The 24,093-nt window shown below is 39.9% G+C and overlaps 1 protein-coding gene across 1 annotated transcript in view; it reads left to right on the plus strand.

The window, feature by feature from the left end:
• The window catches only part of PARVA (parvin alpha), a 56,946-nt gene that overhangs the window by 20,704 nt on the left and 12,149 nt on the right, over positions 1-24,093 (plus strand). The window contains exons 2-6 of the mRNA XM_065755369.1: positions 15,159-15,248; positions 15,348-15,418; positions 16,035-16,137; positions 18,328-18,468; positions 20,422-20,537. Coding sequence (XP_065611441.1) covers positions 15,159-15,248; positions 15,348-15,418; positions 16,035-16,137; positions 18,328-18,468; positions 20,422-20,537 — 521 coding nt within the window. The remainder of the gene's footprint in view (positions 1-15,158; positions 15,249-15,347; positions 15,419-16,034; positions 16,138-18,327; positions 18,469-20,421; positions 20,538-24,093) is intronic.

Consider the following 24,093-nt stretch of genomic DNA (forward strand, 5'->3'; position numbering starts at 1 on the left):
GAAAAGCTTCTGCTAGCTCTCATCAAAGCAATGAATCCAGGCGGTAGTCCTGTGAGACCACGTTAGGTCACCTAGGTACTGACCATCAGAGAGCTCCTTGAATGGACTGTTCATTTGGAACACTGACACCAACGTATCTTGGATTAAAATTCAGATTTGGGGGATTTAGAATCAGTACCAGGGTTGCACGGTGAGCTAGAGTTACCTTTTATCTCACTTTTCCAGAGTGTGCCCATGTAAGGAAGTGCTGTAAACTCTTGGAGGCAGTGTGTCCAGCCCACAGATGTTTGCATGCTGTTCTGTAATGGCCTGCAGCAGTTCGGAAACAGTCCTGCTTGATTTGGGATCACCTCGTCAGCTTAGTCAGCAGTGCTGACAAGTGAAAGGACAGCACCAAACAATGTATAATGGTCTTGAAAAACTGGAAAGTTAGAACACTTGAAAGTGGAATGGAATAGTCTGCGTGCGTGTGATGGACGAGAAGATCTTTGTTCTGCATGTGCTTGCATTGTTGCTCTTCTGTTTGTGCATGTAAGGCTGGAGGAGTGGAGCTGTGATTACAAAAAACTTTGTGGTGGGACACAAGCCCTGAGCTCAAACAAGCATTTCTCGATTTGTTGAACGTACTAAGGGCTGCATAAAAAATTATGAGCGCTGCTTAAAGATCGGATACTTTTATAAGCGTTAACCTATATAACTACTACCCCTTGTTTCAGACAGAAATGCTGGGAATTTCCTTTTTCACAAACAATGCCTGGTAGAAGCCTGTTTCCGTGACTAAAACTATGATGAGAGCATCTGCCTTGTCTGGTTCCAGGAATAACCTACGCATCAGCTATGTTCTGCCAAGAACACAGGGACTGGTTATTGAGATGAATGTTTTTGGTTAATATGCACCACAAATGAGGCAAAAAAAATATGCCTATGCATTTTAGTTCATAGATAATTATCAAGAAATTGTGTTTGGAGAAAAATAATGTATGGTTGGGGAATAGAAATGTAAGCCTTGAACTTCCTATCCTTAAAATATAAATCACTGCAAGTTCCAAAGTGCTTGCATGACTCATATGTGGAGGTCATAGACCAAATTTGCTGATGGAGGCAGGATGAAACAAATTCGGCTGCATTTTTATGCAGCTGCTCCTAGTATTTTATTTACCCAAAGTAATACAATTTTCCAGAGAAGTGTAGCAGCTCCAACATATGGAACTTCAATCCAGTTCACTGCCTAGGTGCACAACGGCTTGGGAACGGCAGCATGTCAGTAAATAGCTTGCTGCACATCAGGGAAAGTAGTCTGGCAGGAACCGTCTTGCCAGCTTGGCAACGTTCTAGCAGAGGAGATGGCAAGAAAGAATTGGTGTATTCATGCAGTTTAGTGAATAGGACCTAGATCTAAAGGAAATCCTACTCGAGTAATGTGAAGACTAACTGAGGGAGAGTACGAATGAGGGGTTTTGTTCGTGTGCAGGTCTATAAATCAAGGATTTTTTCCTTACACTGGCACAAACTGTTAGCCAGTTTTGGACCCTCTTGTAAATCACTACGCTGCCGTTTTGTCACTTGGGAAACAATATCATAACACTGAGCTAAACTATTCAGTAACTGATTGTGCTGCTTTTACTGTCGCTGAGCAATATTTTTGTACTGTGAGATCAGCAGGAGTTACGATTGAGGTCTGATCTGCAAACTGGTTTTATGTCGCTGATCTTTCACTGATTTTTCGAGTCTTGTCGCTGTTTTGGAAGCATTGTTGAGTTTAGATTTCAATCCGTTATTTACACAGAAAATAAGAGGAGAGTAATTCCAGCATTATGTCTGAAATGTCAGCATATAACAATGGGCCAGGCTCCTGGTGAAGGTTTCACACCCGAGTAAAGCCTGGTTTGATGGCAAGGAATGGCTCTTATTAGAGGCTTCCCTTCAAGTGGTCTGACTTTGTTTGCACCTAAGTTTGTTCTAAAGGTATTGTTTGTGATATAAGTTGTAAAGAAGTGTATATATTTTAAGCTATTCTGTGCATTTAGGAGAAAAGCTGCCTGCCTGCATTCGGTAACACTGTCACCTTGAAGGTGTGCTGCAAATAGCTGTAACGTACTGAGGGACCTTACCAACATCTTCTCATCATGTTTTAAGCCACCTGTCATCACAATGTAGGCAAATTGTGTTGCACTGATGGGATTTTATTTTTGTCAACTTATTTTTTGCAGTTGCCAGTAAGGTCTAGCTGGAATTGCCCCTTCTGAATGACAACCTTCACCTATGTTATTTGGGAGGGATGCAGTTGGATAATTTGCACATGTATAAATATATCTGTGATGTTCATCCCCCCTCCTTTCATTAAATGGTCTCTTTGAGAGTGATTCACTTCTGTACTTCAGCCCTAGTAAATGAGGAAGGGAGGGGAGGTTACATTTATGTCAGCATTGATGTCTGCATAATGATTAAAATCACAGTGTCCAGGAAGGCGAGCTCTAGCCAATAGCAGGCACTTTGGAAAATCACAATTCAGTTTTGCTAATTACTATTCACTATATAATACTGTATATTACTATACACTGCTGGAGCAGCATCTTGGCATTGCTTCACAGGGCTTCATTCTGGTTGTGAAAGCGATGTGGCAGGGCCTTAAACTGGGGCTGCTGGAACAGCTGAGAATTCCCTCAGCACACTGAAATCTTGACCTAAGATGTGAAAGCTTCACGTCATACATTCCCTCACTTATATAGACTGTGGAAAGCTAAGAACTTTTCAGAGAGTTTGACATTGGATTTCAGAAAGTGTAGCACACCCCTGAGGCCTTCAGTGACAAAGTAGTGTCATTCATACCCTGAGCCACCCTTGAAGTCCCAGATGTCAGCCTCACATCATCTCTGTGAGGAGTAGGGAAGGTAGGCAGCCTGTCTAGAGGCGGCTTTTCCCTGACTGTGGTTACGCAGTGACGGCGTTTGGCACTGCCAGAGATCCAGCCTGTAATTTCTGGGTAACTGAGCATTTTATGTGATTCCCTGTTTGTATGACTCTGTGTTCTGCTTATGTATAATATGAGTTCTGCATTCTCATTCTCCATGTACGTGATTCCTGGCATTTTAAATTCAGAGAGATTAGATTCAGATTTTTTGTAATGAATGTGCCTCATTCTGTGTTCTGCATGCTCCTGAAATAGCCTGGGGGAACCTGATGCGCACTATTTGCATGTGTCATTTAGAGATGTAACAAAATATCTGATTGCTTTCCTCGTTCTTTTCTTAGCTCTTTCCTGTAATTCTAATCACTGTTTTACTGTAGTATTACACTATTGAGGAAAGCGTGATTTCAAAAGGTGGTATGGTTGCTGTATTTGGAAGTGGTCATACTTAGAGAAAGAAGGCTTGGTGGTCTTTACAGCAGATTTTGTCCTTGTGGCAGATGAGATCACAGTTTGGAAAGTAGAAATAAACCTGACATGTTTCACTGGCAGCAGGTTTCATTCATCCTGTCCTGGTCTCAAGAGAATATGATATGGGCACCGCACTGCTGTGCTGCACTGAGCTTTACTGATGGAAAGTGGTTTGTACGAAACCAGAAGTGGATGCTGACACTGCGATGCATTGCCTGTAGCAGGGGAGAAAAGGTCTGGGGAGATTTGACAATGTTTATTACTGCAGTGGTGAGATACTGGGAGTCTTCTATATCACTCCTAGGTCTCTGTCACTTCTGCATATAGCAGAGTGTGAGAGGGCAGAAGCATTAAGGAACTGGTCTTATAATTTTCCTATTAAAATCAATCAGTAACAACAGTAAGCCGTATTCTCTTCTGGTATCAATCCATGCTCTTCTGTTGGCTTCAGTAAGGCTGTGCCCATTTACAGGAGCTGACTATGAGGCTGCTGCTTCCTTCCCAGCCTTTCTGATGACCTAACACAATTTTTTAAACGTAAAAGTCTCACGTCTGAGTTGTTGGCCTGTATGTTCAATTTGAAGGCAAGGCAGTCCTCATACAATCAACGCTTTGAAGAAGATGCATGAATGAAGTTAGATAAAAATGCCTTTTTTTTTTTTCCTACTATCTGGATTTTCTCAGAACCTAGATAATTTTATCCCATTTGCATCAAACATGCAGGTAGCTTTAGAATCCTGCATCTGTATTGTTTCTAGGGAAGCAAAATAAAATTACAAATGACAGTAATTGACATTACATGCTTTAATTAAATTTCCTCCTCTGTGAACCAAAACCTTTTAACCAAGCATTGCAGTGCTATTTCTGTATTTATTGGTTACATGGGTTAATGTGCTATGTGGCAGATATGGTATTTATCCATTTTCACAAATTAAGCTATCAGTGTCATGTTGCCTTTGAATTGTTTCCTGTATTGATGGCTGAAGCCGCTTGAAAAAGACTTCAGTTGTCCCTGGCTACACTTTCGTTATTACAGAGGCGAAAATGGTGGGGCCAAAAGTGAACCCTCGGGAGCAGATGAGGAAAGCAGTCGACGCAGAGCACCCTATCCATGTGCTGCCTTTTCCTGTCAGTGATGGCTGCTGAGGGAGCGGGGAGGTGCACGCTGCCTGGTGATCAATTCGTTGCTGCTGCTGCTGTTAGATTACGGGAGTTAGAAATTAAGTCCTGGTTGAGTTTGTGTTTGTGGTAAGTGAAAATGGGAGTATAATTACAAATTCCTCTCCGTGGTGTTCCTGTCCCCAAACAGTGCATTTCAGAGCCACTGCTGTCAATTTCTCACCAGGTTATGCCCTTTGAGAGAGCAGCTTTGCTTGAGCCAATTCTGAGCTTCCTTATCCTGCTGTACCTGTCAAAGCAGCTCACGTGGATGCCATCTTTTAGCTTTTAGGTACAAAAGCTCATCCTAAAAAAAGACCATTTTCACTTACTGCTTTTGTAAAAACAGCTATTTTTTGTGGATGCAAAAAAAAAAAAATTATAAAGTGTCACTTTATAATTAGTCACTTATGAATTAGATTTAATAGATGATGCAGATTGCTGATGCTTTGGACTTTTTTTTTTTTAGCACATAGAAATATCTTCAACATCCTTCTTGATGGTTCAAGTGGAACTTAATTTTTCTGAGCTGTGTTTACTTTATGATGGAGATCCTGCATGGGAGGTATGTAGGACACTTAGGATTCTATTCAGAGATTTAGAAAAGAAAAGCTTGGTAAGGAACTGCCAGCTCAGTATTGTCCTGTAATTGAATGCTGTTGTTCAGCAGTCCAGTTCCCAGTGCCAGAAAGCAATGGGACTCAAAGTGGGGAGCCCCATTACAACTTGTGAGTAGTGCAGCAGCAAATAGGATGGTTGGCAAGGAGAGCTGCTTGTGGGAATGACCCAGTAACTGCAAACTGGTGTGTGTCAGAGGCTCCCCAGAGCTGGTGAAAAGTGTGACTTCAGGACTCTGATGGGAGCTCAGTGTCTCATTTTTTTATTTTTATTTTTTCAAGTGATCCTGTCTGAAATGAAACATGAGAGAGGATTGTTGTGTAACACAGCTGAATAACTCTGAATGAGAAATTGCTCTTGGTTCTCCATACCTGCCCTTGGTATGATAAATGGAGTTCAGTTGGAAACTAGAAATGTAAGCTCTTTCTGCTGCTTAAAAGTGAGCCAGGCATGTGTCACTTTCCTCACCCTTATTCTAAATTGTACAAACACTTAGACACTTCTCAGCTTCTGGAAAGTTGTAATTATACAGAATCACAGAACTGTAGGGTCTGGAAGGGACCTCTAGAGATCATCTAGTCCAACCCCCTGCCAAAGCAGCTCCCTAGACCAGGTGGCACAAGTAGGCGTCCAGGCGGGTCTTGAATGTCTCCAGAGAAGGAGACTTCACCAGCTCTCTTCAGTTTGTGGCCATATCCCTTCATCCTATCACCACACACCGCTGAAAAGTCTGACCTCGTCCCTTTGCCTCCCTCCTCTGCTTTGTAGAGCACTTCACAGCAATTTGATTTTCATCCTAAGTAATTGCTCTAGATTATCTTGACTGTCTCTTCCTTGGAAGGACCCATAGCCAATGGAAAGCTAGTTGATATCTTACCAGTAGTTTATTATTCTTTTGAGAGTTCACGCTTGTTCTTTCCTCCACTCCGTAGATTATATATGCTTTTCCAGTTTTAGAACTTTATTTCCTTTCATCTGAGTTTTCCTATCCATTTGCTATTTAGTAGGGAAGTACTTATAGAAAAAAAGAGTACTGAGATACAGGGGCTGGATTTGCTCACCTCATGCTTGTATCTCAGTTCTGACAACAGGATTCAAGGATGCTGTAGCTCTTGTTGACTTTAGCCTTCAGCCAGACCTGTTTTCTCAGGAAAAAAAAACAACAAACAAAACAGAAAAAAGCCTCTTCCACTACTGCCATGTCTTTGCCCAGACCTTCCCTATGCTTTAAGAGGAGTTGTAAATAACAAGTTATGTGCAGTAGGAACTGACTATGTAATGAGTAAAAACGTGCTTTAGACGTGCTATTTGAGTATTTTGTTCAATTATGTGGCAGATAACAAAAGCAGAGTCAAAGCTGCAACCCGACATTCAGATTGCAACTCACCAAGCTGCAAAAAGCAGATTTAGCTTCTTTTGCAGATGGTCTACAAGTCTCATGTGGCATCATATTAAATTATATAGGCAGTCAGCCACTTGTTCTGAAGCGATGCTCTGAGCTGAGAGTTGCGATGTGCTTGGACCATTCTGCTGAAAACCAGGCTCTAACTACACAGCTCTGAAGAGCAGCAGCGAAGGGGCCTGCAGAACAGGGGGCTTCCAACACCTGCAAGGCTCCAGCTCTCCCTCGGATGCACTATGAGGGTGGCCTGGCAAACCTACAATGGGCTGTGGAGCGTTTTGCCCTAAAGGTAGGAGATTAGACCTGCCTCATTCAATTATTTGTCTTTGTTTCTGTGGTAGCTTAGGAATATTACTTTCTGACATTTTATTTTTGACAGTGGTAGTTATTTTTGTTACGTAATATTTTGATGAGAAGACTGGGAGTTGATTTTCTCCCTGCTCTTGTCACGCTTCACTTTCCAGGGAGATACAAAAAGAAAATACAGTAGTTTGTTCCTTCTGTATGCTATTCCCTGAAAATATTTCTGCAATGTGTATGAGTTTTTATTAAAAAAAAAGTGGTATTTCATGTAGGTATATGTTTCTACTGAGTTCAGTTTGGTGCAAATTCAGTTCTTAAGTAGTACTGGGTCCAGTGTGAAAATAGTCATTTTTATCAGCTGAATATCCACCCAGGGAAAATTGTCCTTTGTAGTCCAAAGCGTGAGTGAGATGGGCTGTACATGCACTAGGCAAGTTTAATATTTGTGCTTAATAAAATGAAAATTTGGTACTACTAAGTGCCCAGTAGTATAGTAGTACCATAAAAGCACTTATGGCATTGACTGCTGAAAGCTGTAGGGAATTCCAAATGTGTTAGTGCAGTAAAAGGAAATAAATTTAAGGTTATTTGGGTGCTTGGATTGCCTTTTTTCACGTGTTTGTGTTACTGTATGAACATTTTGCATGCTGAAATTGATAAACTGGTTGTGCCAGGGACCTGTGGAGTGCATTTCACAGGCAAGAGTGTTATACCAGAGGTGTTTCCTGCGTCTAATGGTGCTTGACAGCAAGGAGGTGATTCAGTGCATGTGAACTTAAGAGCTGTGGGTTTACCCTTACAGTGCTGGTGCTTACGTTATTTGCAATTTGTTTCCTGAAAAGAAACCTCTGAATGCCATCATCAGATGGGCAGCTCAGTAAGGTAGTTTTTGGAAATGGTGCGTTCAGACTTAAGAGCAGCTTTTGGAGTTCTGTGGAGAACTGAGCAAGATGAAGAACGTGCAGGAAGGTACCAGGAAGCGCCCTTCAAGGGCAAGGCACAGGGCTGGATGAAAATCACTGCAACTTCTTTGATGAAAGGTAGGATGACCTCACTGCTTACAGCATGACTTTGGGAATCAGGAGGTACAGCTGTTACTGTCCGTTCTGTAATGCTGCAGATGGGTTTTAAGGCTGTGTTTCTAAGTGCCTGGCTTCCATTCTTGAAGTGGAGTTTATGTCTTTTGAAAGGAAACATGCATCCCTCAATCTAGAATTACATTGCTTTCTACTCTATACAATGAGAATTATGTTATTTTCTTTTGTTGGTGAGAAATTAAATCAATTAATTGTCCCATATGGTCTTAAACCTACATTGGAAAGAGTTGTTTGATTTTCTGTGCAAATAGAGAAGTTTCTCTGCTTTCTTAAGCCAAATACAGTTTCCAGTTTGTTCCAAATCCTGCCTTTCATCATCATCTTGCAGTTCTGTGCAACTACCTTTTAAGAGAACACCACAACTGTTCTAGTGACCACACCACAACTGGTTGGTAGTCTCCTAAAATGCAGTTTGGGTGAATTCTTGGCCAGCTCTAGGAGCTGCAGCTTGGAAATTGTGGTCATGTGTGATGTGTAAACCAATTCTCAGTCCTTGTTGCTGGGATGCAATGGTTCTGACACTTCTTTTCTCCTTAAAAAACAAGGCTTATCTACACAAGAAGAGAAGAGCAAGAAATTCAGGAAGTCCTCAGCTTGTTACTAGTGTGCCCTTACATTCCTAAGAACTATTTTGGGGTTTTCTCTTAGGAATAGATGGAACTTGTTGAGCTGGGAAAGACTTCTTGGAACAGATCTTTGGTTTTGTCTTTTCTGCATGAGTGCTGCTTGTTGATGTTGGAAGAGTTACTGTTAACTGGTTGGTAATTGAGAGAACATGAGGCAAAAGTCACTCCTTTAAAGTCAGATTCTCCACAATATTTTGATGATATCTGCATCATGCTGTTGGATTATTCAAATGAACAATTGCCTCTCCTTGGTTCTGAGGCATCTCTGACTTTCTTCTGGATGTTGCTAGCTGCAAATTTTATACAACTCAAGGAGTATTGACTTCTGCCCTTGGTGAGGGGAAGACAGATGCTCTTCCTCCTGTCTCCCTATAGCCCCAAGCACGTCAAATAGTTTTGAGATGTGCAATATCTCAATTAATTGGTAGCTGTAGGTGTCAAAGGACTTGTTTCAATGAAATATCTTGTCCTTAGGGTTACCAGGTGCAGACCAATTAACATCCTGCAGGAATCAAGGCCTCTACCAGTTTTTCTGAGATAGGTTTCTGCAGTTTTCAGGCAGGGATCAGATTGAGCACAGCACTCTGTTAAGGTCTTGTAACAGTCACTGTATTTCTTATTCGTGCTTTGTTCTTCCGTGGGGGAAAAATAGAGTCATTTGAACGCCTGTCTTCCTTCATTTGCAGAGCAGTTGTGTAGGTTTTCTTCAGCCCTATGTAAAACACTTTCGTAGGGTAAGAGGCTCTATGCAACATCTGCAGACGCTGCTTATATATTTTAAAAGCAATATTGAGAGAATGTGCTGAAGGAATGAATGGAATGACCAGCATCTGCTTCAGCTCGATACCACACCACTTGTAACTTAGAAAAGACAGGAAAATCCAAAGAACTTTTATCCCAAATGAAGCACAGAAGCATGTAAGGCTTCACAGAGCCTTGAAGCATGGTGCAGAAAATGGCGTGTGTTTTATAGGTGGTTGCATTTGCTCCCTAGTCAGCTGTTTTTTACTCCTTTACAGCAGAGGCCTGTAGATCTATAGAAGGTGTTTTTGGAACAAAGAAAAGCAGAGACAAGTACGGACTGAGGCAGTATTGCATACATGAAAGTTAAATTATAGTGTTTCTCTCATGATTATTTTTTTTGTGAACAGCTTTTCTGCTGTTCCTTTTGTCTATATGCCGTGTTTGGTTTAATGGAGAAATGAGAAAAGAAAATGTATTCGTTTTTGGAGGCTGGGTACTAATGCAATAACATTAAAGGCAGGCACATTGTTGTCAGCCAGTTTGCATATTTATTTACTTTTACAAATGGTTGGCTTGGAGTCAGCAGTTAATGGAATGAGAATGATGTTCCTGTACAGATCATTTCCTGAGAAAGATTTTCAATTACAAACATATCTCTGCTTTTCTTTCCTCATTTGTTATGTCTTGCACAATAAATGGGGAGTAGCATTTACAACTTAAGGTTTATGTTCTGAAGACAATTTTAACAATGATCCCAACATAAAAAGACCTCTTTGTAGTTATAGACATATGTTTATGATGTTTTGTGCTGTGAATATTGAATTTCTGGTGGACGCTGTGTCACACTCTGCAAACTTGTAAACATCTATAAATCCATTGGATCATTTTAGTACCATGTGTAATGCAGATTTATTGTCTTTTGTGTGGATTTCTTTTGTTCTGGAGTTAAAGCTAAGCTGCCAAAATCCATATTGGATGAATTATGTTTGCAAGAAAATTAGGCAGTACCATTTTAGATTAATATTTTCTTTTCCCTTTGTGGACTTACGAGATGCACACACACGAGCGTTAGAAAATAACTTTGGATGCCCCAGAAAGCAATTGCATAAGTTTGCTTGAATAAACAGAATCATTCTGTAAGAGCTTAAACTTGGAGTTTCTGAAAAGAGCTTCACTGTCTGTTTTTCTCTCTCTGACCATCTTAGGTAATTTGGATGTCTTCTCACATTTGCCAATACAAACTTAGAATTACTCTGCTGGAATTGTATCAGGGGAGAGAAGTGGAGTATGTTGAGAGAGAATAGGAAGCATGCTGAGCCAGTGAGTGAGTAGAAACAGCATCAACCCGTGCAGGTCTATGTCACAGGCTCTCAAGCCAGTAGAGGTAATGCTGCCTGTTGTGCATAAGTGGGTATGAAAACAAGGCATCAAGGTCACGAGACTTCATCAGAAACTTGCACCCAGGAAAGAGAATATGAAACCAAACCCTATTCATCTAAATTTGGCTCAGCTATTACTGAGCAGATATCTCTGTCTGTATGAGAGCCGCAAAAGCATTTCCTATTAGAAATCAGCATGTTTCCAAATGGATGGTAAGTTCTGGCTGCATAACCGTATGTAGCATGTGCGTGTGTATTTGAACATGGGTATATATCCAGATATCCAGTGGTACTCTGGCAATGTGATGTCTGTGGCTGGCCTTCCACGTGGTGCCTGCTCCAGGAAGAAGTAGCTGAAGATAGTGATGCTGCACATATATGCATGTCTGCCATAGTAGTTCACAATATGAGGTAGTTTGACTTGTTATTTGAAGCCTATACTCCTGGAGACATACAAGTGTCAACAAGCCTCAGCTTCCAAAAAAAAAAAAAAAAAGCTGAAAATGTTGAATGGAAAACTTCCGTGATTAAAAAAAAAAAGCAATTGAAAACCGGCAAAAGACTGAGTGTGTGTCAATAAATATATATAAATACTTTTATAGTTATGCAGTTCCCCCCTCCTTTTTTTTTTTTAAGCTTGAATTTAGAAGTATTATGTCACTGTGCTCCTGAAGCATTAGCGTTCAGTTCTCAGTAATCACAAACTTCCAGAATCATTCGCTTACTGTTGGAGCCCAGGAGTAACTTAGGTTTACAAGTATTGAATCAGTTATCTGGAAAGACATGGCTAAAGCACTCGTAGGAGAGGCCATTTAACACTACATCTTGCTGTATTTATTTTATGACTCCTTGGGCAGATATGCTAAAGTACATGTAAACCACAGCACGCATTGGGCAATGTGGTATTTTGGAGCTCAGATAAATAAGATGTGTTTTATTCAAATCAGGATAACATTAATCTGTGAGTAGTAAGCAGGGCAGCAAAAAGCCTTCAGCACACAAAATAAACGAGAAAAAAAAACCCAAATGAAACTCTTAATAAACACAACGTGGAGCAACAGACTGCATGTACTAGAGGAATTAAGCCAATTTAAACCGTATGGGCAGTACTCCACTTTCAGATGTGCTCAGCTTCCAAGGGTTTCAGTGGCAGTTGGAAGCATGCATCAAAGGGCAGTGTCTGGCTCAGAGCACCCACACTGGATTTGATAGCATAGGTTTATGACCTTGTAATCCTAGAGCATCTAAAACAGTAAGAACTCTATCCAGCTTAAAATAGCTGCCTTAGTTGCTGTTGATAAAAGCTCATGGGCTCCCTGGCTGTAGGGCCAAGTTTGGTGCTGGTGTGACACGAGGAAGTCTGTTGACAGCTGATAGCAGTGTGCTTGATTACATCACAACAAATTTGGCACGTGGAACCTCATGAGAAGTCTGAGGAGAAAAGCATGCATTCCTTACCCAGAGGTAAATTGGAGACTTCCATGCTGCTATTCCACAGACATTTCTCTGGGCCTTGCATAATCCCTTGCTTTAAATGAATATTCGCCCCTCAGTTCCACTTGGCATCCCTGCTCCCTTCTGGGCCTTGATGCTGCAAGGCTCAGAGCGATCTTGCTGTACTCTTAAGTCACCCCTCAAAGTATCACGGAAAATGATTTGACATTAATATCAGCTGCTGCAAAAGTCATCCCAAGCCTGTGTGCTTTGTATTAAAATACCGAATTAAGTGGTTTTCAGGAAGAGTAATTAAAACAAATTAATGAAAGGCAGCAGAAAAGTAGGCTCCTCTGCTGAAACTGTGGTATGCAAACTAGTAACCTCAGTCACATTTTTGTGGTTCCTCTGTAAGCACCTAAGTGTGCAATAGTGGTTTGTCATGGAATTTTTTTGATGGAAATTCTTAGAAAGCGTGGTTGTGTTACATAATGCATTTTCTCTCCCATTACATACAACTTGATATAGTGCATGTGTTCTTACATCCTCCTTTTAGTAGTGCTCTTCATCTGTGCTAAATCTTTTCAGTACTGGGAAGGAAATGAAAAAGGTGCTCTCAGAGCAAGGGGTTCTTCCATGTATTTTCTGCTTATAGGGAACAGGAGGCAGGAACGTGGAGCCAGCTGGCTTGGGAGGACTTGTATTTACTGTACTCACTGTTGGGCTCAATGTGGGGAAAAAAGGCTTTCTGCCTGGGAACCTTTGTGTGGAAGTCCTTTGTGAACTGAATATTTCAGAACAGAAAGATTTCAACTTTCTGTGCACTGATGTTTTTATGTCTGTAACAATTTTGAACCAAAATGGAGGAGAAAAAAAAAAAGACGTTAATAAAAGCAACAGAGATTTTCTCCAAGGAGTGCTCGCGGTTCGAAAAATTGCCAGTAAGTGTAAACAGTTCCTGAGATTGAACCTACTAGCCCAAATTCATCCTTGCTACAACTGCTCAGAACTATGTGGAGTTACACAAGGGATAAATTTGGTCCATTGCTCTCAGCCTGCAGTTTTAGAGACTGTATAACCATCTAGGGGACTGTTATTGTCAACATGGTTTTATTACTCTTTAGAGCTGCTTAGTGTTAGTAATTTAGAGGTGCCTAGCAGGGTGAGTGTGTGAAGTTACTATTTCAATATTGAAAGTAGCTAATTTTTCCAAGTTATTTTTTGTACTATTCCAAGTAATAAACATCCAAATAGCCATTCCTGCCATCAATCTGACAGAGTTGCCTGAATGTAGCTACGCGGACACTTGAAATGTGCATAGGCATTTCATCTGGCAGAGCACAAAGCATTTCACAAAGCTTAGAAAACATTTGGGAAGTTTTAAGTCGTGTTATCGCACCAACTAGCTATCACAGTGTTCATGTGAAATAGCTGTACTTATGGCACATAAGATGTTATGGTAGAGAGGTGAATGCATTTCACAAAAGCTAGTGTGTGGGGCAGCATTTAGGCCACAAACAGAACATAGGATGTCTGTTGTTGCTTTCTACTTCTCTATTTTCTCTAAACCTTTTTTTTTCTTTTCGCCTTATTTTCAAAATAAATGGAGAAAAGCTTGTCAGCTTCAGGTGGTAAAAGTTAGATGATGAACATGCAACTGCACATTAGTCTTGTTTTGTTTCGTATCAGATGGTGTGCTACAGCCACTTGACTCTCTAGTACTCGTGTAGGATGATAAATTTACTGGAGTTTAACCTCAGTTTGGAACAGCTGGGCTAGCAACCATTTCTATTGAGTAGCAGTATACTGGAAAATGAATGTTCAAAGGGACATGACTTACATGTCATTGAGAAGACAGCGAGCCTCTTTCCTGGTTTGGTAAATCAAATTGCACTGAGTCCTTGATTGCAAAGTAGATGAAAACTTGTCCAGTCACCAAAGTGGGCACCGTCCTTGTACGATGCTGCGTATACTTCTACAGCTGTACGGTTAATGTACTGCCTTGTCTGCATTTATTCTCTTCTGAAGGTATGCTTGCTTCCACAGCAAAGAAATGGTTTTATCTTTGCATCCCATTAGACTCTGGGTCACCCAGAGGCATGAATGTGGTTACTCCATACTTTACCATATCCAGAATGTGTACAGTGAAGAACTAGTGGCAGGATTGTGTGATTACTTCTCTGGATCTCCATCCTAGTATCTTCAGAGCATGCATCACAAAAGTATTGATTTCTGCAGCATTAGGCAACTTTGGCTAAGTATAAACTTATTCATAATTTCTGACAGTTATGGGGTTGTCCAAAATAAGAGTTTTGATTTACTTTCTCATCACTACGTCCAGCTTCATTTTCAACCGATGTCTGGACTCTGCACCGAGGTAATTCTATTGAGGGTTCATTATCTTCCCCGTGTCCTGCTGCTGTGGTTTCTGCAAAACAAAGCTCAAGGACACAGGCCAGAAGCATCCTGCAGCCTGTTCCAGCTGGTCTCTGACCTGAGTGATGCAGGGAGCTGTGTCCTGGAGCACCGTGCTGTCAGTGTACCTTCAGTCCTAGATAGAGAGTTGGTCTGGCAGCTCCTGCGTGGATATATGGCCAGACCTGACTCTTCTTAAGGAGCTAAACTTGAAACATCTCCAGAGCAAGAGTGACGTAGCTGACAGCAGTAATTGTTTCCCTCTGGTAAAATGATTCATTTGTTTTAAAATGCTGGGATCATTAAAATGTGAGTGAGCCTCTTACAATTTGAGGACAACAGGCCTTATCCTGAAAAAGCTTTGAGGAAATTACATTGATTCCACTACCATTAGCTGTGCTGCTCGAACAAGGGAAGATTTGTTGGCTGGGCTTCCCATTTTTGTTAGCTCTACTTTATTGCTGTAATTACACCCAGTGGCTTATCTAATAGACTCATGTTCTTGTAAGGAAATTAATACAATTAATACTACTTTTAGCAAGAGTGAAATAGCAAGTAAAATTGAATTGAATTTGACCAAGCTCTTCTTTTTTTGTTTCCTAGTATCTGAATTACAGGAAGAAGGAATGAATGCCATTAACTTACCTCTCAGTCCGATTCCATTCGAACTAGACCCTGAGGACACTATGCTAGGTAATTCACAATGATTTTACATCTCAACATAAAAGCTCGATGCAAAATAAAGTGTCATGCCTGTAATTGTTTCTGATGTCTTCCTTTTAAACCCTCCAGAGGAAAATGAAGTCCGAACAATGGTCGATCCAAATTCAAGAAATGACCCAAAATTACAAGAACTAATGAAGGTAATGAAAAGCACGTAAACACTTTCAAGAAAGTGAAACTATTTTTAATGCTATCCCTGCCTCTTTTTGAAAGCTTAGGTTCTCTATTTATACGTTAATTAAATGAAACCAGGTGGTGCATACATCCCAGTGAACCAGATAGGTTAGCATTTGCTATAGGTGTGGCACAAGGACGCTAACAATTTGGATTAAAATTCTGAGTCCTTGGTCCTATCCCACCCTCTGAGTATAAAATCATACCGACTTCCCTCATAGTCTTTGTGATTCTTGTGATAAGAATTTCAGCAGGGGGCTTTGTTAGAATCAACTTCAACACCTTTTAATTCGTTATAAAAATGTTAAGACACTACTGAAATCAAACAACAGATTTCACTTCAGAAAGCAATGTGTCAGTTGTCTGTTTGTCTAGACCTTGTGGTGCATCAATTTGGCATGTCCTTCCTGAGTCCTCCCTGTTCTCTTCTGACAGTATTTCAGACTGATTGTACTTGAAATTCAAGCATTGCAGCTTCATTTTTCTTTCTGCTCGGTATTTTCAGTGTTTTACAAAATGACATGTGTTTTAAATTGCGAGTGAATAGTGTATAATTCTGCCAAATTTGTGTTTCCCGTACAGGTATTAATTGACTGGATTAATGATGTGTTGGTCGGAGAGAGGATTATTGTGAAAGACTTGGCTGAAGACCTGTATGATGGACAAGTACTGCAGAAATTATTTGGTAAGAAAAAATTTATGTGCACGTGTTGGGTCACTTTGTCAGTAAGTGGTTCACTTGTTCCTACTTAGGAGCCTTGGTGTCATCTTACATTTATGCCACTAAGTGATATAAAAATAGCATTATGTTATGAGACCCTTGAGCAGTAGGCTGTATGCGCAGTCCTCAGAGCTTCAGTGCAATGTATAGTGCAATGTATGGTGCTCTGTAGTTGATGAGAACAGCATAAAGTCTACCTGGGGTGCTAGAGGGTGCTGGGTTTCGTGTCTTGGCAGCAGAATTCACTCCAGTTGAATTTATTATCTGCATCTGTGCTGTACAAACTTAACAGTGTTAGAAGTGGAAAGTAAGTTTAAAAGCAAGGGTATTTTCAGTGCAGTGGTGGATGTTTTTAATCTGGGCTGGATCCATACTGTAGTTTAGTCACATCTTGCAGTTCCTCTGGAAAGCTGGAATTTCTTTCTGATTTGATGTCTGGCTCTTAACATTACTGAGGTAATGATACCCGATGGACTGCAAACTGAACTTCAGCTGAGAAACAGATAGAGAAAAGAAACTGCTAATGCAGAGCTGGCATGTGCTTTTTTAACTGTTGGCTTGGAAGCCACTTTCTTACTTATTACAGCTCATAAAGTCTCCAGTAAATTTCTTTTCAGTATCTTAAATGAATCTTGAAACATTATGTGAGCACTTCTAATAAAGACTACACAGACTATTCCCTTCTTTGAATGGTTAAGCTATTGAGTATATTGTGATGGAATGGGTATGACCCAGATTGAGCAATTTGATTCTTATGGGCAGGCCTCCAGTAACTTCACCCAGATCCCAAAAAACACAAATCAGATACAGCCTGAATCTAAATATGTGTACAGTGATCCGGTATTTATTGATTTCAGTGGAATCTCTTCCATTATCCTTGGTTGCTTGTGGATCAGGTCTGTGCTAACTAAGACTCTGACCTTGTGAGACAATGCACAGACTGATTTCTGTGAAGGCATGAGAAACTCATGGAGATAGCAGCTTTTCAGGCAGAATTCATAGGCTGGTAGCCCAGACTCCCTGTATTTGGGAAGGGATGCAATCGACTTCAGCTGAGAGCAAGATCAACTTTTACCAAACTTGATAATATATTCTTCTGTAGAAGAAAATTGATAGGTAATCAAGCATGTTGTCTCTGATTTTGTTATAAGGTTGCCTTTATTGCTAAATTTTCTTCACTTCATAATTAATGGTCGTGAGGTTCCTGGCAGTTTTACAGAACATTAGCGTTATCTTTTATAGCAATAATAATGGAGGTTGTTTCTCTTCCTATGTCTCTGCTAAATCCATGGAGCAGTGTGCTGGTCCTCCTGAGACAGGGCAAACATCACGTACATTTTTTCTTCTCTGTGTATAAATGAGTTATGCATTTCCTTGTTGCACATCTGTCTTCAGTTAATTTAGTGCTCACACTTTCTGTAGTTTAACAGAGCTAGTACTTTTCATTTGATCCGCCTAAGCCATTACACACTACTCTGTAGATCCAGTTCATACCAGACTTTTATGCAGGCTTAAACCGATCTTACTTGAATCTTCTTAAAGCAAGCTAGACTGAGTTGATATAAGCCAAGCAATCTGTACTGATTATTTACAAACCAAGTGGTCAAATTATTTAAAATCTACTGCAAAGTTTGTATTCAAGAGGGCTGTGACTTCACAGAAATAAATTGCCCGGTGTTTTAATTGCTTTCATGTCTCCAAAAATACTTGCTCACATTTGTTGGGTACATCTTCCACCACTGTGAATATGGTGCTACTTCACTTCTATTTCATATGGCCCAGGAAAATTTTCAAGTGTCCTGAATCTGAGGGAGAAGCTGTGAGGCTTGGACTGATGAAACAAACCTTCAAGTTGGTCTCTCTCTCTCCTAGGTGTGAAGATCTGCTGTAAAGCCAGTTACATGCAGAATACTCTCAATCCAGTAGCAATTGAAGTAATAGGTCTTACCTGTCAATCTGGTGGGTTTTGCAACAACTTCTTAGCATGTAGCGTGGCTATCTGTAGAAGCTCAGAAAGGCAGGGGAGAGTGGTTCTGTACTCAAAAGCAAATAATTCTCAAGTTAGAAAGTCTGATACCTGTTGAACATTCATCTGTCTGCATGCGATGTTTTTGTGTTCCTCATGGAGTTCGCTGGCTTTTTTTTTCACTTTAGAGAAACTTGAAAGTGAGAAGCTGAATGTTGCTGAAGTTACCCAGTCTGAAATTGCTCAGAAACAGAAGCTGCAGACAGTGCTTGAGAAGATCAATGAAACGCTTAAACTCCCGCCAAGAAGCATTAAGTGGAATGTTGACTGTAAGTTGTTTGTTTTCTATGCTGTTCCCATTAGTTGACAGCTGAGAGTTTATAGTTGCTATCTGGAATTCTTAAATACCTAAGGCTGAGGGAAAGCTGAAACCTGGTATTTATGGTAGGAGAATGGAAAGGGAGAATACATGCAGTACACTCTGCTATCTTTCCTTCTGCTCAGCCTCCAATTTAAACTTTCTTTTCAGGAAAATGATCGTATTTCTGCTCTTAAGTCCATCTGCATACCACCCTAAGTTTTCTGTTATTAAATTGGTTTCTTGAAAGGGGCAGGTATGTGCATAAGTGCTGAGGAAGAGGTAGATCCAGACACTGCATTTGTAAAAGATGTACAGCTTAGATATTAATATTTTTGGCTGTTTTGGACAAAATCTGAGCTACAGATTTTGGTTACAAAACTTTCTTCAAGATTAGTGCTGTACCCTTCCCGTTCTTTTGTATTTTAAATGAACTTAGGAGTATCTACATAGAAATGATCAACACAATGGATCTGTGTTTCAGAAAGCAGGTAATCAACAGTGTTGGAAAATTAAGCCCCTTAATCTTTTTTTCACCCTAGTTTTTACCCTAGAGAATACCTAGAGCAGCATATTTGCCTGTTTCCTATACCTGTCTTGAGCTGAACTGTTCTGTGTCACGTGTTCTAGTCATAACCACTCTATGAGAGAGAGAGAAATGGCTCCAGGGAGGAAGAGTGAACATTCGACATCACTGACTTTCCCAATGGTGTGTTCCCACTGAGTTTCCTGACCCCTTTCCTCTCCAGCCTTTCCCTTTGTTTTTGGGCTATTTTTTTGGATTTTTTTTTTTTACGTTTTCTGTTATACAGCTGGATACAGGGTGTTTGGAACAGCCCAATGATTTAACTTCTAGTTTTAAACTAATGTTTTACATGTGTTTTAGAGCTGAAGATAGACTGCAGCAGCTGTAGCCAGCTGTAGCACACATTGATGCTAGGCAAGCAGACGTCTTGCAGCATTCTGCTAAAGCACTTCATCCCCTACCACTGGCACCCCAGCAGAATTTGACAGTGATATCACATTTTATATGTATGGTAGGTGGTAAATATCTGCTGCATAGCTGCAGCTTGCGCTAGAAGATAATGAAGAATATGCAAGTGAATCTGATCTTGCCTTACAGTGCAGTAAGTTAGTAGTTATTGGTTAGTTCATACATAAAATAGTTGAGTTCACTTTACTGTAGCTATCAAAGGTTGTTTTGGAACACGTCTCTGGGGAAGACTGTAAGTGCAAAAAAAAAAAGTGTGAAAGGGTAATAAGCATTAGAATTAAGATAAATTTTGTTGTCAGTGGTTTGATACTTGATTAAAAATTTCCTACAGTACAACTTTTGATATCTTGTAAGTCATGTTAGTGTTAACTACCCATATGAAACCTGCCGTGAAAAAACTTCTATAACAAGAACTGTAACAACTTCATGAGGAATGTTTGAGTCATTGAGTTTAGTAAGTTATTGCTTAGGGCTTCTGCCAAAACAGGCTCATTTATTATCCTGCAGACTATGTGACACTTAAAAATGAATAAGTGCATGTTATGAATACCCAAATACCTTTCTGATAGTCCATAAATCCTTATTGAAGGAAAGGGAATAGAAGGAAAAGCAAGGAGAATGCATAGACATCACTGAAGCTGTCATACATGAAATCTGGCTTTTGGGTTAGCTTTAGATTTCCATCTACACTAGTCTATGGCATCCAGACGTGTTGCAAAAACTAATGCTTTGGTGCTGACAAATGTTACTGACTGGGTTGCATTCACATAACTTTGAGCAGCAGAAAAATAAAGGTGAGGTTCCTAAAAAGTGCCCGAGACTCTGGATGGAAGAGGAAGTGAATCCCATAGTCTCTGTATCCTAAAGAGTAAAGATGCATGATGTAGTAACGCTGCAGTTTATAACTTGTGCTTTTAATATTTATTTCAGCTGTTCATGCTAAAAGTCTCGTAGCAATACTTCATCTTCTGGTTGCATTGTCACAATACTTTCGAGCACCAATCAGACTTCCAGATCATGTGTCCATTCAGGTTGTTGTTGTGCAGGTAAGAGAGGTATTAAACAGCTCCTGGCAGCACTGGGAAATTGAGCGAGGGGTTTTTCTTTCAAAAAAGACATCTAGAGTTTCTGTTTGGTCATGCATATGTTTGTCTCTTTGGCTGACAACAATCATACATGTATCTTCCCTGCTGACATTGCTTCAACCACAGAAAGGCAGAAGTGCTTTCCCAGATTGAATTGTGGCTCAGAATGTCCTGTTTTGATTGTGAAGCGTCCAGGCTCTGACATTAAAAATACATGAAGCACTGTTATTGTCAGATGCATTTACTTATCACCCAATATGATCTCCTGAATTACTGTTTTTCCCATTTTTGACAGTATTCTCAGTTGTGTAGAGATTCAAATCATTCTTGGCACTGAATGATGAATAGTCATTGTTTATTACATTTAGATTCATGTGAGGTGACTAAATATTCTTTTTCAGCATTGTGCATACTAATTTAGTCTGATTACAGTGTTGTCTTTCTCATAAGCATGCAAAAAAACCCCATCAACTAAATCTTTTGTGTCAGTCAGTCTCCTTATTAGAGCCACATCCATCCAAACTCCTCATTCTGTTTACCATTTTGGTTTCAGTTGGGCTTGCGCTTGCTCTATCTTATTTGGCCTCTTCCCATTTTATTTGCTTTTCTTCTCCTCCAGCTAAATTTGTCTTTACTTTTTACAGTGTAACTGTCACTGTTTGTGTTTTAACTGTTGTAGCGAACTATCAGCTGCAGTGTGCTACTTCTCAAGTATTGCTTTCTGAAAATAAGTGTCAGATTTGAGAAAGTAACTACTCTTTTTCCAGGATTCATGTCAGACAGATTTTGTAATTTGTGGGGGGAATCTGAAGGAGAATTTCTGGTAGATGCATCAGTGATGCATTCAGTAACTTGTCTGATTCTCCTTGGTGGTTTTCTCCTCAATGGATGACAGAGAAGCCTGGGAAATACACAGTTATGCATCTAAGGCTTCAGAGGAACATAGTTCTCAAGCATTTTCCTTTAAATATTATAAATATATTTCTCATCCTGGTTTATCACAGAGTTCTACTGAAAACAACTTAAGAAAGCAAAGGTATAGCAGCCAGGGCATCTTTGGGATAAGAGGCTAAAAAAGAAAAACACTGTAGTCCTTAAATAACCATTATTTTGCATTCTGCTGTCACTCTGTATGTCCAGACCAAATTCCCATTGAAATCAGTGGACATAATTCTCCTCTTGTTTAATAGGCTAATGTAGTTCAACAGCAAATCCACTGAAGTCAGTAGAGATAAACCAATTTAAAAACAATAAGTAGTGGGAGAATCTGGCTGAGTGCTTTGCCTCTTAGCTACACAGCTGTAGCTTAGGCGCCAGCAGATCGTGGAGAGAGCAGTTGCACCAAAATAACTTCCATGTTATATTGCTGAAGATTTCACCCTGAGGACCCGGTCCTTGATGAAAGCCAATCAGTGGCAAGGCCATGTTGATTCTTATTAACAGAGGGTGGGGGCCTCTGTACAGTATTCATACTGTAACTGTTTGAGACGTTTTTCATTTCTATTTTATGGAGGGGTTTTTTTTGTTTCTTATTTTTTAAATCCATCTTTCATATCCTGTGGGAGTGCTTCTGTATTGATCATCATCATGGTGTTGTACTGTGGAATATGGTTTAGAGAGAACTATTGGTGATAGGTGGACAGTTGGACTGGATGAGCCTGTAGGTCTTTTCCAACCTTGGTGATTCTGTGATTCTATGTACCCTTTGAACACAATGAAAATTTTAATCAGCAATCAGCAGAATGTAAAGCATAATCTGATGTTTGGACTTGTATGCCTGAAGTTTTAAACCCTTGTACATTCTGTTGAGTAAGGTTATGCCTAGGGAAGCTCAGCAGACTCTGGTAACTAGTTTTAAATTCTATTGTATTACAATGATAAAGGGAATAGGAGGAAAAAAAGAAAAAGAACAAAGCATTTTGAGGAAGTCTTTAAGGAAGACTACCTTAATTCAGTTATTATTTTGTTAGGTTTAGAAGTGCACCAAATCTGAGATGAGAGTTGTGTTGGCTGGATGTAGCTTTACTGAAATAAAAAGATATTTCTGAAACAAAAGATCTGTTTGTGTCCAACAGGTGATCTGCACAGATCTTACGGAAGATTCTGTTTCCTTTGTCTGTTCTTTAAAAAAAAAAAAACTGTTAGCAGTGAGAATGCTATGAAATATGTGTGCTGATTTGTGAGAAATTGGTACTTGGATCTTCTGTGGCTGTTTTGTTATATTGCTTTCCGTTCCTTCTAGACTGCTAGAATGAATGACTTTGAACACAGCCCAGGCTTTGTTGGATCATTTCTACTGAAACAACTGAGAGAATTTGTGGAGAGCTGGATCTTGCTGTCATTTTTACTTGGTTTTAGTTAATCAGTTATGGCATCCTTGAATGGTTAAATGACAGATTATGTATGTCAGAGGGTGTAAGAATGCGTTTGCAGAGCAGTCAGGGGCAACAAAGCAGCTAGCCCTTGCTTCCAGGAAGCTGATAATGTACAACTGTTGCAAAGAGATGTGAAGAGCCCCTTTCCATTTCTAGACATCCTACCTAGCTTTCCAGGTGTTTTTTCTTTGTTTGCTCTACGTTCAGGTACCAAATTTAAATGATACGTAAGTAGGAAGAGCTTGGCTTTTAGTGGAGTCTATCCAAATGAAGTTTTCTATGGTCACTGGAATCTGTGTCCAGGTTTTCCTTTTACTGAAGAATCTTTTAATTCATTGTACATTTCTCAGTAATTTTCTAATAGTAGGTGTTCATTTTTACCATCTGTTATTCCAGTTCTAGCCACTTTTAAGGAACAGTATTGGACAGTCTTTCACTCTTCACAAGTACTCAGTTATGTTTAGGGGAATACTGTGTCCTGCTCTGACTAGTTTAAAACAGACTTGACAAGTAACATCAGTGTTAGGGTCGGTTTTGAGGTGGAGAGTTTTTAAAGTGCAATAGAAATATGGGCAGCAGCCTGCACAGGGAATCTACTTAGACTAATGTATCTGAGATGGATTCTATTTGTGATAGCTGGAGTTTTTTCACAAGTCTTCATACAAATAAAAACTATCATAGCATCTCAGAACCCTTAGAGCTGGAAGGGACCCTCAAAGGTCATCTCTTCCAACTCCCCTGTGAATAATAGGGACATACCTAACTAAATCATCAGTATAGGAAAGTATATCTTGACGCGTGCAGGTCAAGCAAGTGTCCAACAAATGCATCTCATATTTGTGCAACCTGGAAATTCCATTAATGTTATTTATTTATTTCTTTATTGGCCACCAATAGAATTAAAATGTGGAATTCCTATTCATATTAACAGTAGTTATCAAAATGCAAAATATGTTTTCTATTAATATTAAAGAAAATTTTAAGTTATGTTGCATGTTTTCTGAGGGAAGGCAAAGTATTAGAAGCCGTTTTCTTCCCTGTATAACAGACTGGGGACTGAGAAGTACAGTTACTGTTGTTCTGGTATTCAATGACAGGAGAGAAGAATGATAGGGCTTTTGCTCCGAAATGCATCATTGGCA

Source organism: Cyrtonyx montezumae, unplaced genomic scaffold (genome assembly GCF_038088225.1).
Source record: "Cyrtonyx montezumae isolate F1298 unplaced genomic scaffold, pur_monq_1.0 scaffold_10, whole genome shotgun sequence".
Classification (NCBI taxonomy): domain Eukaryota; kingdom Metazoa; phylum Chordata; class Aves; order Galliformes; family Odontophoridae; genus Cyrtonyx; species Cyrtonyx montezumae.